General features: G+C 39.7%; 1 protein-coding gene and 1 long non-coding RNA gene across 5 annotated transcripts in view; one reads left to right on the top strand and one right to left on the bottom strand.

The window, feature by feature from the left end:
* LOC148190219 (uncharacterized) overlaps positions 1-8671 on the bottom strand; it is a 28481-nt gene extending 19810 nt beyond the window's left edge. The window contains exons 1-3 of one of the 3 annotated variants that reach the window (XR_015779066.1): positions 7247-8663; positions 4849-4932; positions 1630-1794 (exon numbers count right to left, since the gene is read on the bottom strand). This is a non-coding gene — a long non-coding RNA (uncharacterized LOC148190219). Of the gene's footprint in view, positions 1-1629; positions 1795-4848; positions 4933-7246 lie in introns of those variants that run through there. The other 2 variants (XR_015779064.1, XR_015779065.1) reach the window with 2 other exon arrangements.
* LOC121951036 (mitogen-activated protein kinase kinase kinase 12-like) overlaps positions 1-14644 on the top strand; it is a 35523-nt gene extending 20879 nt beyond the window's left edge. For both annotated transcript variants that reach the window (XM_088089014.1, XM_042497224.2), the window contains exons 6-14: positions 1639-1797; positions 2666-2774; positions 4852-4961; positions 5565-5681; positions 6207-6344; positions 8653-9364; positions 9790-9857; positions 10190-10490; positions 11459-14644. In XM_088089014.1, the coding sequence (XP_087945140.1) occupies positions 1639-1797; positions 2666-2774; positions 4852-4961; positions 5565-5681; positions 6207-6344; positions 8653-9364; positions 9790-9857; positions 10190-10490; positions 11459-11545 (1801 nt within the window). In that variant the 3' untranslated portion in view covers positions 11546-14644. The remainder of the gene's footprint in view (positions 1-1638; positions 1798-2665; positions 2775-4851; positions 4962-5564; positions 5682-6206; positions 6345-8652; positions 9365-9789; positions 9858-10189; positions 10491-11458) is intronic.
* The last annotated feature ends 12 nt before the right edge of the window (positions 14645-14656 follow it).

The raw sequence follows: 14656 nt of genomic DNA, 5'->3' as shown, positions 1-14656 counted from the left end.
TCCTTCATCCCTCCATCACTCTTCCTCTCCGTCCTGAAAGGAACGCCGGCTAATTTAATAATTGATTTGCCAGATGCTGCAGTGCTCAGGAGAGGCTGCAATAACCTTCTCAGCCTGCGGATGGTTTGGCCCCGGGCCAGCAGTGCATTAGCAGAGAAGTGAAAATAGGATTAGAAAGCTTTTCATGTGGAAAGAGAGCAAAGCATGCATGTATACTCTACAGTTTTGTTTAAATGTATGTAAATTATGTAGTAGTCCACAAAAATAGTGAGAGAAGAAAAGGCTATGGTGAAGTATGTTGTATGTTTTTTGTTTTTTGCTGAAAGACTTGACAGCTCATTTTCCTGTCTGATTATATTATATAAAGACTATACTAATACAGCAACAAGCAAAATTTAACAAATATATTTTAAGATGGATTCAACTACATACGTAAAATGTAACCCTTTTTAACTTTAATTCAATTACCTATATTTATTCCTGTAAAGGCAACTGCCTGCAGCAGTGTGCCACCAAGGTTAACTAATAAAATTAAGAGTTTTGTTGGCATATTTGTTTATCGTAGTTTTGCTACTTTGAGACACTACATTGTTAAACATTACTAAATGATATTATACTGTATAGAAATAAATTAATAACACAGTTGTAATCCATCATCTATCAGCTAATATTTAACATGGAGGTAAAAAAACAACACACGTTTTGCCCTGAAATCGACTCTCTCTTCTTGTTTCACAAATCATAAACAAGGGGATAGAGAGACTCTAAAAATATAGATGTATACACAAGCTCACACACCTCCTCAATGCTGCACGGATACTGTATATGGGCACCACGGCAACCCAGAGAGTCACCAATCAACAACAGACTTTCCATAGTTACACTTCCCACGGGTCCACAGTCCTGCTCCCCCAACAGTGAAGATAAAGCTGGAGCTCATCAATGAAACACTTAACTGTAGTGGAATAAAGCAACATGTTTTAGGTTCATTTGTCAACAACTACTGCATTTTTTGGAGCTGTGATGGATTCATTGGGGCATACATTTATTAAAAAAAACATAAAAACATCAGCAATATACTGTACGTTACTGTGACTAAATTTGTAGTACAAACCTGATTAAACCTAAATGACACTTTAAATCAGATCAAAAATGCATATTCTTCCTCACAGTTGGTTAGTTTGGTTCAGTAGAGAGAAAATATTTCCTACATGAGACCGCAACATTGATGTTCAGTTTTTCAAACTATTTTTTTCAGTGCTATGAGCACCACAAGCTCAGTGCCATTTAGTTCGATTACATTGGAGAGAAGGCAAACATCTCTATGGCTGATATCTTTAACACTGCAACTCACACCACAACAGTCCAGACTGATAAACAATATTACTTGTAAGAGTAATAGTATGTATTTTTGATTTTGCGGGTGAACTCTCTCTTTACACTACTGAAGACTGCCCACACGGCGTTAGCAACAAAGGCTTTTTACAGTGATTAAGTATCGATCAGATAAACCTTTTGGTCATTTAAATCTCAAGATTTATTTCCATAAAGCTAAAGTATATCATGCATCCTTTTTTCAGTTCAGTTCACATCTTTTTCAACGTGTCTGACAGTAATATATTCCACATCTCTCTGCAGGTCGTTCGGTGTCGTGCTGTGGGAGATGCTGACAGGAGAGGTGCCCTATAAGGATGTTGACTCCTCCGCTATCATCTGGGGAGTGGGCAACAACAGTCTGCATCTGCCTGTACCTGACAGCTGTCCAGACAGCTTCAAACTGCTCCTGAGGCAATGCTGGTGAGTGGACAGGAGGAGGAAGGAGGCAGAAGGCAGAGGGAGATGAAGGGAAGAGAAATGATATGGGGAAATAAAGTTGCAGCATCAGCACTAAGGGAAAGTAATTAAGTTAGAAACTTTAAAAAGACTAGCAGAGTGAAAGCAGTCTGGGGAATGAGAAGAAATATATATATATAGATATACATATATATATATATATTAAAAAGGGATCTAATAATAACAGAGAAAAAGGTACAAAACAAAATGGTGAGTATTGTGAGTTGTTAGGGTGTAAAGGGTGCCACGCTCATTAGTTTGAGAACTTTTATTTGGACTATTCTTACACCTATATTCCTTATTAAATAAAAAAAATACAACTGCACACTCAGACAAGTTTCTCTCTTTCACCAAACTAAGACTAACATTGGCTCATTGTAAAACATACTTAATTCAAACTCATCAAAATCTAAATTTTAAAAAATCCAGCTACAGTTTCAGTTTACGTTTCAACAAATGTTTAATTCATGGCAACAATAAGCAGGGACATAACAGTTACAGTAGTAATAAAAAAGTAACAGACCGTGTATTTGAAACCTACTTCCCTGCTCGTTTGGTCATTATTGCAAAACCTCACTTCAGTCCATGACTTGTTGCAAGTCGGTTTGTATATGCAGAGGTTTATACAGAAGTTCGCTCACTACAGTGGCAGCACTGGCAAGAGTGCACATAAAAATGCTCTGTCCATCCTTTAACTCTCATTTGCGTGAGAATATCTGTTCTACTCTCATTCTATTTCTACGTTCAAAAACCTCAATAGAAGCTTTCTAATGTAAAAAAAAGCCCTATTTTCTTGCATCTCTAACAAAACATTTGTTGCAACTGTCCAAAGGAACTGCAAACCGAGAAACAGGCCCTCCTTCCGTCAGATTCTCCTGCATCTGGACATCGCCTCAGCAGATATCTTATCGACTCCACAAGAAACCTACTTTCAGTCTCAGGTAAGCTTCCTTTATCTCTGCCAGCATTCCCAACTCAGAAGCTATGATGGGTAAAATCTGATTTAATTAAAGTTTTAGATAGACAGTTTAGATATTACAGAGAAAGGCGGAGATCGAAAAGGAGGATGAAATAAAAAACCACTTAATTCACAACGGTGGTTAGACACTGCAGATGTATAATTAAGGGAAAATAGCTGAGAACAAGGTCACAGTTTCCTTTCTCTATTAAATATAAATAAATAGACATCAGATAAGGTTCACACAAGCTCTGCATGTCTGTTAACAGCAGACAGTATCCCTAATAGTCATTTTGTTGTCAGCCCACTGCCATTTGTTTCCAGTCTGCTGCAGTGACTACAGGCAGTGCAGCTGCACTCGGGGCCCCTGGCCTCTTGGGAGCCCACTAATAATACCTGTCCTTTCAGTCACAACATATTATTGGTTTCTTGGTCTTTGTTCCCTGTCACGTGTGAGACCTTTGTCAACCTCCATCATATAAAAACGTGATGGAGAAAGTCTGTCTGATGGAGAAGGTGGGTGTGCCTGTGATAGAGTGGGGGGTGGAGGGAGGACGCAATGACAAATACGTATGACCGCTTCGGACTCAGACAGATGAAGGACAGTATAATTGTGTGGAAGATTTGTCTTTACTCAGCCATGCAGAACCGCGGATCAATTTATAACTCAAGCATGTATAATTGTTAGACACACTCATGCACACAAACACACAAAATGAATAAGATTTCATTTCCTCTTCACAGCAACCCACCGCCTCCTCCTTCTCTTCTATCTCATGATGCAAAATACAAACCTCTTTCACTCTCTCCACTTATCCTTGATCCTTTTTTTCTCCCAGTTCCCCTTCCCCCTCTGCTGCAACGATCCCCGGTTTCTCTCCTCTCTGCCCCGTAATGGATTTTTCTTGTGACGTTAGAAAGAAGTATTTGCTACTGGAGTGTATTGATTGCTTTAATGGTAGGGCGCAGAGAGCAAAGAGAGAGGAGAAAGAGGGGACTGGAGGAATAGAAGAGTGTGCACAAGAGTCCATTAGCTTAATAAGAAGAGCATCACTCATACAGACAGAAATACACACACATGTGGTGCACGCACATGCATGCACATGCACACGCTCATCTATCAGACTTCCTTTGTCCTTTGATATGACAGGTATCAGATAACAGCTGTCACGCTCCGCTGTGTACAAGAAAATGCCCACGCTGCATCTTTTTTTTGTGCTCATGTCATGTCAGTTCATGTTGAGTTCGCTCTTGGTGTATTGATCATCATCTGACAGCTTAATGGGTTCTGATTCAGTGATACTCACAAACCCTCAGTCACTCTGAAATTAAGAGCTTTTTTACAAGATCAAGGTTCAGTGAAGTTTATTCTCAATATTGATATCATTTGTCGTTGATATAATTACTGAAATGAAGTCCAGTCGTGCTTTATTATCCCAATGGAAAACACAGGAATGGCAGCGTTTTCCAAGCACACAACTATAGCACAACACAGTAATTAAAATCAAAGAGAAAGAACGTGCTGCAAAATATGAAATTCTGGACATAATGAAGCAGGTACCTGCCTGGTCTCCTGCTGTATCAGACAGCTACAGAGAAAGTATTGATCAATATTGGAACTAGAAGCATTGATTGTAGCCTCCACAGTGACTAGAGAATCAAATTGAGGTGAACATTCTTGATGAGTTACAAGGCTTCAGGTTTAACAACAGTAAAGCTGTATCAAAACATCCTGTGAAAAACTCTCATTCTCATTTATCCAGTCATATGCTCAGTACTTCCAAACAGATGCATTTTGCTATAAAATAGGCATGTGTTTATGAGCTCCACTTGAGAAATTTAAATGCACAGGCGCGCCCAGAAGGAATTCCTTTAATATTAGAAGATGAAGAAGACACTTGTAGTTTAAAAACTATCTGGACCCTCTTTAGCACAGACACTCTTTTGCTTTTCAGCATCAGTACCTTATTTTTTTCTTGTACTTGTTGAATGTTGGAATACTCAGTTACTGTGAGTCCTTAATATCTGCCCTGATGGATGTGTTTTATGTGTCTTACCAGGCGGAGTGGAGGGACGAGGTAAGACACCACTTTGAGAAGATCAAGTCTGAGGGGACGTGTCTTCACAGGCTGGATGAGGAGCTGATCAAACGACGCAGAGAAGAATTAAGGTTAGCAAAGAAATTGTAACATGGACACACAAAGAGGATGAACATTTTGAAATACAAATTAAGACATGCGTAGAAGATTATGGAAGCCAAAAACAGGCATACCTCCAATGATTTTTTTAATGCCATTATCTTGAGATCAAAAGCTAATAATTTCATTATCTTGAGAAAACTAGCTTTGTTATCTTGTGACAAAGATATAATGAACCCATTATCACAAGAAAACAAAGAAGTTTTTTTTATTTTATTAGAGATAACAAAGCTAATTTTCTCAAGATAATGAAATAAAACAGCCTTTAGTTTTCTTGTGATAACAGGTTGATTATTTTGTTATTACGTGATAACAAAGCTTGTTTTCTTGAGATAACAAAATAACTAACCCATTATCTCGAGATAGCGAAACAGTTGACTTGTGATTTGGAGATAACAGCATTTTCTTTTTAATTATTGTGAGGACGGTCTCTCTTGGCTTCCATAAAAATTAGTTTCACATCTGACAAAGATATAAGGTTACTATACTATAGAAGCTAACTATTTAGAAATGCGTGCAATTATATTAGTAGTAGATAAATGTATTAAAGTTCTTGTCCCTCTGCTCATACATAGACATGCACTGGACATCCGAGAGCACTACGAGAGGAAACTGGAGAGAGCCAACAATCTTTACATGGAGCTCAATGCCATCATGCTGCAGCTGGAAATCAAAGAGAAAGAACTGCACAAGTATGAAAATTCGCCATTGATTTACAGCATCGATAAACCCCCTTGGAAGTTATGTTTTATTGCTTAACGACATTGAATTGAAGAGAATTAAATGGCTTTTGACACTGCACAACAAAGTAATCTGAATTAGCAGAAAACATAAAACACAATATACTTGTTTTCATACGAATGCCTTTTGCACATCTGGACATTTTCCCAGTTTCTCTTTGCAAAACCACTAAAATGCCTTCAACAAGTCCAGCCAAACTAAGTCATTTCCTACTGAGTGTACAATGTATTGCAGAGTTACAATATGAAAACCAGGGCTGTAATTATTCAAATCATTTGTACTAATAGCTTTATCCATCAACAATAGTTAAGCTATGTTTTTGTAATGAAATAGCATGGAAGGTAATATGAAGTGAGGGGCCTTTACACCCAGTCACACAGGACCACTGCATGTAACTAAGTCATGTAACTGTCTTATGCCAGGCTTAGTATCCACTGACATCCATTAAGTGACTATTGGCTTTGTTTAAACATCAGGAGGGAGCAGTCACTGGACAAGAAGTACCCAGGCTGCTTCAAGCACCACAGCTCCAGACAGTCGGCCTCCTCCAACTCCATGGAGAAACTCATGAAGAAACGCAACGTACCTCAGAAGCTGCCCTCACACAGCAAGAGGTGAGCCAGAGTTATTTAAATCTGATGCATTTATCTGTAGGTGGTTTGATCAAGTTGCCCTTGAATGTAAAGTATTTTTGCACTCTTTCCACTTTGTATTGCAGCTGCTGCAAAGCAATTTCCCTCCGGATGAAAAAAGTTTTATTATTATTAAAGTTTTTAGTATCTTATCTTTAATAATATGTGCACATCAAGGCTATGTTAAAAGAAAACTCTGATGATATTCTTAATTTTATTTTATTATATCTTTCATATTATATTACCAATGCCATTAATAGTCCAACAACTGCAATACACTGATCCTACTGACAAGTATTTCCTGCGTAAACAACAGGGTTCCCACAGTCATGGAAAAGTCATGGCATTTCCCAATACAATTTGCAGCCTGGAAAAGTCAAGGAATTAATTAAAAAAACAAACACTGAACGTTTTGGAAGTATCATGGGATTTTGTTGCTAATAATGAGAATGTTATATTAATTTTCTGAGATAACCTTCTATGTAATGCGACATATTACAATTTATTTTCTGTAGCTGTCAACTGAACATAGCCCTAATATGCATCAGTGTTTGACAATGTTTTTTTTACTATCACATACATTTCTCCATTCATAGCTGGAATTATGTTTCAATAGGGTTTAATTTTTTTACATGAAAATGTGTGGAAACCCTGAACCATGTTTGGTTATTAATTATTTTTTGTGCCATGTAGACTTCCACTGCAGAAACTATTATCAGCACACTGTTGAACTGGGTGCTCACGACTGCACCAGATATGCAGCTTAAAATTGTCTCCATCAAATACTGTCAAGGTCTTGGAAAGCAGGTAGCAGGCAAGGACCCAACTGCAGACAACAAAAGAGACAGCTGGACAAATTCAAAGATTTCTTTCGAAAGACTTACATTCCCAAAGTCAGGCAGGTGAAGCAGGCAGGCACAAAAAAAAGAAACAAAACTCAATGAGAAGCAATGAGAAGAACTGACAAAAAACAAAGATACTTGGCAGGTATAAGTAGGGAGACTCTAACTGGGGGAGTGAGAACATGTGAGCAGACTGCAGAACAAGTGAAGGACAGGTGAAACTAATCGGGGCGGAGCAGACAAGGGCAGGAAGTGAAATGATCAGAAACGAGAGGAGATGTGAGTGACAAAGTAAAGCAGGAAACAGTAAGCATGACTGAAGAATGGAATTGAACATGGGAAAAACATGACCTCAGGAAGGTGACCAAAACACAGTTTACTCCTGTTTTCATCATGTTTGCTAAAAACTACAAAGCCAGCTGTTTTACTAAAGTATTTAATCTTTTTTAAAACTGAATGTACATATTTATCCCCATTTTAAAGACTTACATCTTCAGTAGGAATCAAGGGGCTCAGGGCTAAATGCCACATACAGGGTACAGGAGTTGTAAAGTTTTAATTTAGGGAATTTGTTGACAACAACAAAAGACAGAATATCACCAGACTTATCCTTCAATTTATATGGCGGAGAATTGACAAGCAGAACCTCTATCAAGCAATGAGTACATTTAAAGCAGACCTATTCAATTGACAACCCACAGGCCACGCCTCGACCAGACGCAACCTCTAAGTGGCCCAGTATACATAAACCCGATGTATAGATATGACAAAATAGGCTATGTAAATGACAAAGTGTCTGGAAGTAGCCTACAAGTGAACTATCTCACTTTCTTCTCATCTCTGTTGAACTAAACATGCACAGTCCCAATTGGGCAGGATGTTCTGGGTTGGCGCAGCCACACGTCAGTCATATCTTTCACAGTTTTCAACAGTTTTCTCATGTGATGCAGTTCCAACCACCCTTTGAAGTTTTTCAAAGCTTCGAGGCTGCTGTCAAATAGTCAAAAATCTGTCTTATTCTTGACCTTGAGGTGTCTGTGTTTGTGGGAGAGGAGGGGATACTGCTAGAGAAAGAGACAGATTGTTTTATTGGTTACTGTTGTTCACACTTTTTATGGTTCTGTGCATTAATAGCATCTATAGCTCTTTTTTTTATTCTGCTTCTGAACTTTGTGATGTGCCTTGGTCAGATATGTGACTTAAAGTATTTTTATTTAAGAAGTGAAGCAGTAAACATTGCCATTTTTACTACTTTCATTTGCATTTGTTTAAAATTTGTCATCGCCAAAGATAAAATAAAAAAAACACTTTGAAAGGGGCTGTTGAAAATGTCTGGCCCATTTACATTTCCTGGTTTTACCATCCAGTCCACTTGATTTTGTAAATGAATAGCCAAAAGTTTATCCTTTACCCCTGTTTGTAATTAATGGTGTCCCTGTCCTTTCCAGGCCAGACTTACTAAAGTCAGAGGTCATCCTCCCCAAACTGGACTCTTCTATGACCCAGGTCACGATACCAAACAAGGGCTCTACCTCCCCTGGCCGCTCACGGAGAGGAAAACCCCGCTACAGGAAGGCTGGGAAAGGCAGCAGTGGGGACTTGGCTCAGCTGAAGGCCACTCTCTCCTCTTCATTAGCCATGGTCAATGCCACCTCATCTGTTCCCAGCAGCAAGCAGCATCTAGACCCCAGTGCGGCCCTCAGGGGCCTGCAGCACGACCTGCTGCTCAAGAAAATGTACTCTTCCAGCCCAGATCTCATTTCAACCACCTTGGAGGCTGAAGGCCGGAGAAAGGGGCAGGCCAGGCCCGGTTTAGACAGAGCGGGAAGCCAGAGCGCCTCAGCTGGGCTGGGGGAGAGTAGAAGGACTGGAGGGCCGGATGAGGGGCAGGATGTGGGTGTGGGGACTGATGACCTGGCAGAAACACCTCCACGCAGTGACACGCCCAGTGAGGATGCAGCTTCGATTCCGTTCTCGAGTAGCCCTGACTCACCGTGCGGCAGGGGTGCGGCGGCAGGGAGGGCATCTGTGCTTGGGAATCCCCGTGTTTCCCACGAGGGTGAGGAGAAGGAGGACGGGCCTGTGATCACACGCTCACCCAGAAGTCAGCGCCTCACTCCTGCAGCGCTGCTCTATCGGGCAGCAGTCACGCGCAGTCAGGTGAGACCTCAGCAGCACTGTCCAAGGACACAGTGAGGCAAAAAATCGTTAAATTTGGCCCAATTTCATGAATTTATATTGATTTATGCCTGATAAGGGAGCAAAAATTAAGGGTCCAGTGTGTAGGATTATAGGGCATCGATTGGCAGAAGTGTAATGTAATATTCAAAGCGATGTCTTCATTAGTGTAAAATCACCTGAAATTTGTTGTGATTTTTGTTACCATGACATTGGTGATTCAGTCATCCGAAAACCTTGGTCACTTTGGCTTCTGAAAGTGGCACCATGTTCAGTTTGTACCCAGAGTGTCATCGGGGTCAAATCTTACTGATGGCTCAGGAGTATTGGCAGGATTGAGGGTAGTTAGTGGGCACTGAAAGTGAATATCACAGGGGTTTCATACATGCTTTTGATTTTCTGTGCAGAGACGCGGAGTGTCGTCAGAGGAAGAGGAGGGAGAAGTGGACAGTGAGGTGGAGTTGCCAAGGAGACGGTAAGACTTTTAAGGACACTGAATTAAATTATTGAAGACTTACTGTTTTAATATCTCCATCTGTGCATCCATACAACACAGTTCACGTGTTTACCTCCCTAACGCTATTACATTTTAACATTAACATGCCCAGTGGAATTCACATTGTAGCATGCTGAGTTTGAATATGTATGCGGATCTATGTTATCTATCAGCCATCCTTTCTCACTGAATATTTTTCTGTACTGTAAAGTACTTAGAAATGCAGTAATAATATATAATAATAAAAATAGAGAATGTTTTTCAATAAACTGTATCTGTAATCTTTTTTTTTCTATTGCATTTCCACTCAGGCGTCCCGTGAGCATGAGCAAGTGCCAGTCCCTGTCCACCTTCAGCTCAGAGAACTTGTCCGTCTCAGATGGAGAGGAGGGGAATACCACCGACCACTCCCATAGCGGGACACCAGACGTGGTCAGCACCAACACTGACGAGCGTCTGGACGACAAGAGCGACGACCTTCTGTCTCAGGGCTCGGAGATTCCTGCTGACCCGTCTGACCCGACCCAGCTGGGCTCCGACGGGCTGTCTGAGAAGGAAGCTATTCTCCGACAAGTCAAGACTCAGCTCGCTAGTAACGACCATAATTATGAGGTAGGCGGCAGAGAGGGAATGAAAGGAGAATGTGTGATGTGGACTGATATAGATATTGCTAACAGATATTAAGATAATAGGTTAGAATCTTCTTATGAATGGGCACATTATGAGACAATGGACCCCTGGCCATAGATATGTAAAAGGCCCCACCACGTGCCCGAGACACACAGACATTGTGGTGTTTTGCCTCTTTTTTGTTGTTGTTTTGCATCTTTCTTTATTCGTTATGTACCTTTTTGTGTTTTAGTGTCTTTGAGGTAATTTAGTATCTGTTGTGGTCGTTTTGTGTATCTTTGTGGGGTTTTTTTAAATTTATTTTGTGTCTCTGCAATTCCTTTGCATGTGGTATTTTTATGTGATTATTTATGTTATAATTTGTATATCTTTGCAGTCATTCTGTGTCTCTTTGTGGTCTTTTCGTGTCTCATTGTGGTCATTTTTTGTCTGTGGTTGGTTTGGGTCTTTTTGTAGTCATTATGTGTTTCTTTGTGGTTGTTATACCTTTTTGTTTTAGTTATTTTGTGTTTCTGCTGTTCCTTTGCATCTCTTTGTGGTCTTTTGTGTCTCTTTTTAGTCACTATATGTCTCTTTGTGGTTGTTTTGTATTTTTTAGTCACTATGTCTCTTTGTGGCTGTTTAGTCATGATATGTCTGTGGTTGTTTATATATTTTTGTGGTCATTACACATCTCTTTTGGTTGTTTTGAGACTGTAGTCATGTGTATATTTGTGGTTGTCTTGTTTTTTTGTTATTTTGTGTCTCTTTGCATCTCTTTGTAGTCTTTTTGTGTATCCTTGAAGTCATTTTTAGTCCCTTCCTGGTTAGTAATTTGAGTGACATTTTGCAAATGAGGGCCAGAGAAGCTCCTGACACTGTGGGCCATTGGGCCTGTGCCCTCTTGGCCTTTTAAATAATCTATGTGCTTATGTAGTCAACGGTAAAGAGTTTGTTCTCCTTCACACCAGGGCCTGTATGATGACTCGGACTGTGACAGTGCAGAGCTGGACCACTCAGGCAGTGCAGAACCCAGCCAGCCTCCAGCCAACTGGTGAAAATCTGACACCTCAACCCACTCAATCTCCTGCCCGTTCCAAAAGACAAACAGGAATTACAGAGAGGCCTGACATCACAAGCAGGAATACAAAACAAATTCTTGTGTTTTGTGTTCCGGGAGTGTTCTCAAATCCCAGAACAAAACAGACAGAAAATCCCATTTCATTTGAGATAAATGCATCACAGTGATGTCAAACTGAACTGGGGCAATAGCCGAGCTGACAGAGCTGCAGCCGCCATAGCAACTGGCCCGGGATCAGCTTTGCAAAAACACCTCAATGACAGAGGCCTCCTTCAAAGAGGCAATCAACACAACGGTCTAATAATGTCTCGTTATCTTCCATGTCCGTTTGTATTTTTATCTCCGTTATGAAAATATGTCATGTTATTTCCCATCGTGTCATATGAAAACATGTCAGAACCTATCAGGGCGTCATTATATTTTCATGTTTTTAATGTCAACATCACCAGGACTGTCATTGATGTTGCTGCTTGCACTTAATTTATAAAATCATTTCCTCGTGTTCATCGTATGATTTCCTCTAAAAACATTATGCACTGACTTATTTATTGTTGTTTTACAGTGAATTCATCAACATTCTTAAAAAAAAGTTTACATTTTTTATTTATATTTGTGTCATGGATTACGTTTCCATTTTCTACTCCTGTGTTTTAATATCAATGTAAATATGTGATGTTGGAAAATGAACAAATTTTTAAAAATGTGAGATTGTATAATTTAAAGGTGCTGATGTTTCTAATTAGGTGGCGCTACTCTGTTTGAACTTTGAAAAAAAAAAAAGCTTTTGGTAGTAGAATGTACTGTAGCTGCTGTTCATGTCTGAGCATCGAAACACACAAAAGAGGAACATGTGAACAAAGAAGCAATATGTCTGCTCTGGTACAGTACGTCCTGTCTTGTCGCAGGTCAAAAGAACAACAGCTGAGTTCATTCAGGGCAGATGGGCTTTTTTTAAATACGTATTGCAGTGTTTACTGTATTATAATGCAATACCAGTTAAGAAATCCCTCTCTGAGCATCTGGGGTTGTATATAGCATCAGAAAAGCATGCCTGTGATGAAGTATGGGTAGACTATTGGTCACTGTTTGTGACTCAGATCAAACTGAAATTAAATCCACGCCAACAAAATGCAAAAAAAAAGTTAGTCTGCAGATTTCTGGCAGATAATGAATGAAGGTTTTTGGATGGCAGGGACACAAAACACCAGAATAGATTTTGGAATAACTGGGAAAAATTCCATTAAATTTCTACTCACACAGCTCTGCCAGGCTGATGGCCATATTGTGAGTGCAGTGCACCAGGACTGAGAAGGGGATTAGAGTTTTGATCTTTTCGGGAAATGTGGCTCATTTGGTCAAAATCCTTTTGATTGTGTTGTTTTAGAAAGTAAATCACAAAGCAAACACAGGATTGTCTTTGGCAGAGCGTGACAAAAATAACTTCAGCTCAGTGTTGGAGTACTCAAGACCGCTTTTAAAAGGCCCCTTCATGTCCTAGATCACATTGTCCTGGTCTGGAGGTATTGTTGTTGTCAAGACTAGCTTAACCGAGACCAAGACAAGACCAAAACTTTGAGAAGCTGAGACCAAGTCAAGACCAAAACCAGACCAGTTCGACACTGCATGATAAAAAAAACATAGGCCCTCTTTGAATTTATGTGAAAGATCCACATTACCACAAAAACAGTAACAAAAAGACAAATTAAGATTTCTCTTTATTCACCTCTTTTATTGCCATGCTGTATGTATTAGTGTTCCATGAATAATTCTTATAAAATTATCAAAAGACATTGCAGAGGGGAATTTTGCATGTGAGGATTTTCTTTTTTTCTTTGAGCAAACAAATACAAACACTAAGGAGCTGAAATTAATTTAACAGGAAGTAATATCTCCACAGTTGTGTCCTTGACATAAAATCCAGAGTCCTCTTTGTCTGAGACTGAAACAAGACTGAGTAAAATTGTCGTCAGGTCTGAGACGAGACCTTCAAAAAGTCATGTAAGCTAAGAGGAGTCAAGGTTTTATTTCATTATCAGTCAAGACCACAACTATGGGGACAAGTTTCAGCTCCTCTGTGTTTGCTGCATCTGCTCATAATAAAAGAGAAAGATGTCCACACATAAAATTCTCTTCTGCAGTGCCTATTGATATATACTTTGGCAATAAAAGAGACAAATGAAAAGGAACCACAATTTGTTTTCTGTCTGTGTTTATGGGAATGTGGATATTTCAGGTCAATTGGAGGAGTGCCTGTGGTTTGCGTGTTACACATCTTATCGTGAGTGTGTTCTACAGTGAAGGACTTGCACTGGTCTTCACTCAGTCTCAACTCTCTGGTCTTGATCATGATTTGATCTCAGTTTAGGTGATCTTCACTGCAACACACTTTTTGGCTTACTCGATAATGCTGAAAAATTTGGACCCCAATTTAGTAGTTTTCGGCCGTCTCATAAAATCTGTGTACACCCAAAAATGAGGTCTGTTACAACATGAGGATTATTTCAGATGGTGAGTCTTTGAAAGTCGATAACGTGGTCCCTTCGTCCCCTCTGCAATTGTCCTCACCAGGTGAAACTCCATCCAACAGATGGCAATTCTCCATTAATGTGTAAGGGCTCCTCCATAACTGACAGTATAATACAGAAAACTCTGGTTTTGATGTACTCGTGTCCCTTGACATGCCTTCTTACGCAAATGTGGTTCACTCTGACTGTACAACAGCACATTTCATCCTGTTCCATTAATCAGTGACTGATCAGGTCCCACTCAATAAGCTAGAAATGGCAGCTTCTGTTTTTTGTTTATCTGGTGTGAAACCCTCAATTTGTAGAGCATTTTTAACAGATTGTGCCCCAACATTTAAAGCTAGAAATCCTCCTGCAGGATCAAATGTTGCCAAAAAGCCAAACTACTGCCCTCTAGTGTCTCGAATGTGGAGGTACTTGCGTTTCCCCAATGATGCCGATTGAAACAACCCTGTATAAACTGAAACGTTTGCTTTTTATATTATTTTAACTGTACAATAAATATATTTAAGAAACAATTTAAAAAATAAAATCCAACTTGTAAAATCTCAGCTTGTGTGTTC

Source organism: Plectropomus leopardus, chromosome 2 (genome assembly GCF_026936395.1).
Source record: "Plectropomus leopardus strain MGB_pleo_1.0 chromosome 2, ASM2693639v1, whole genome shotgun sequence".
Classification (NCBI taxonomy): Eukaryota; Metazoa; Chordata; class Actinopteri; order Perciformes; family Serranidae; genus Plectropomus; species Plectropomus leopardus.
Note: the sequence above shows the minus strand (reverse complement) of the source record. Positions and strands in the feature narration are given on the sequence as shown.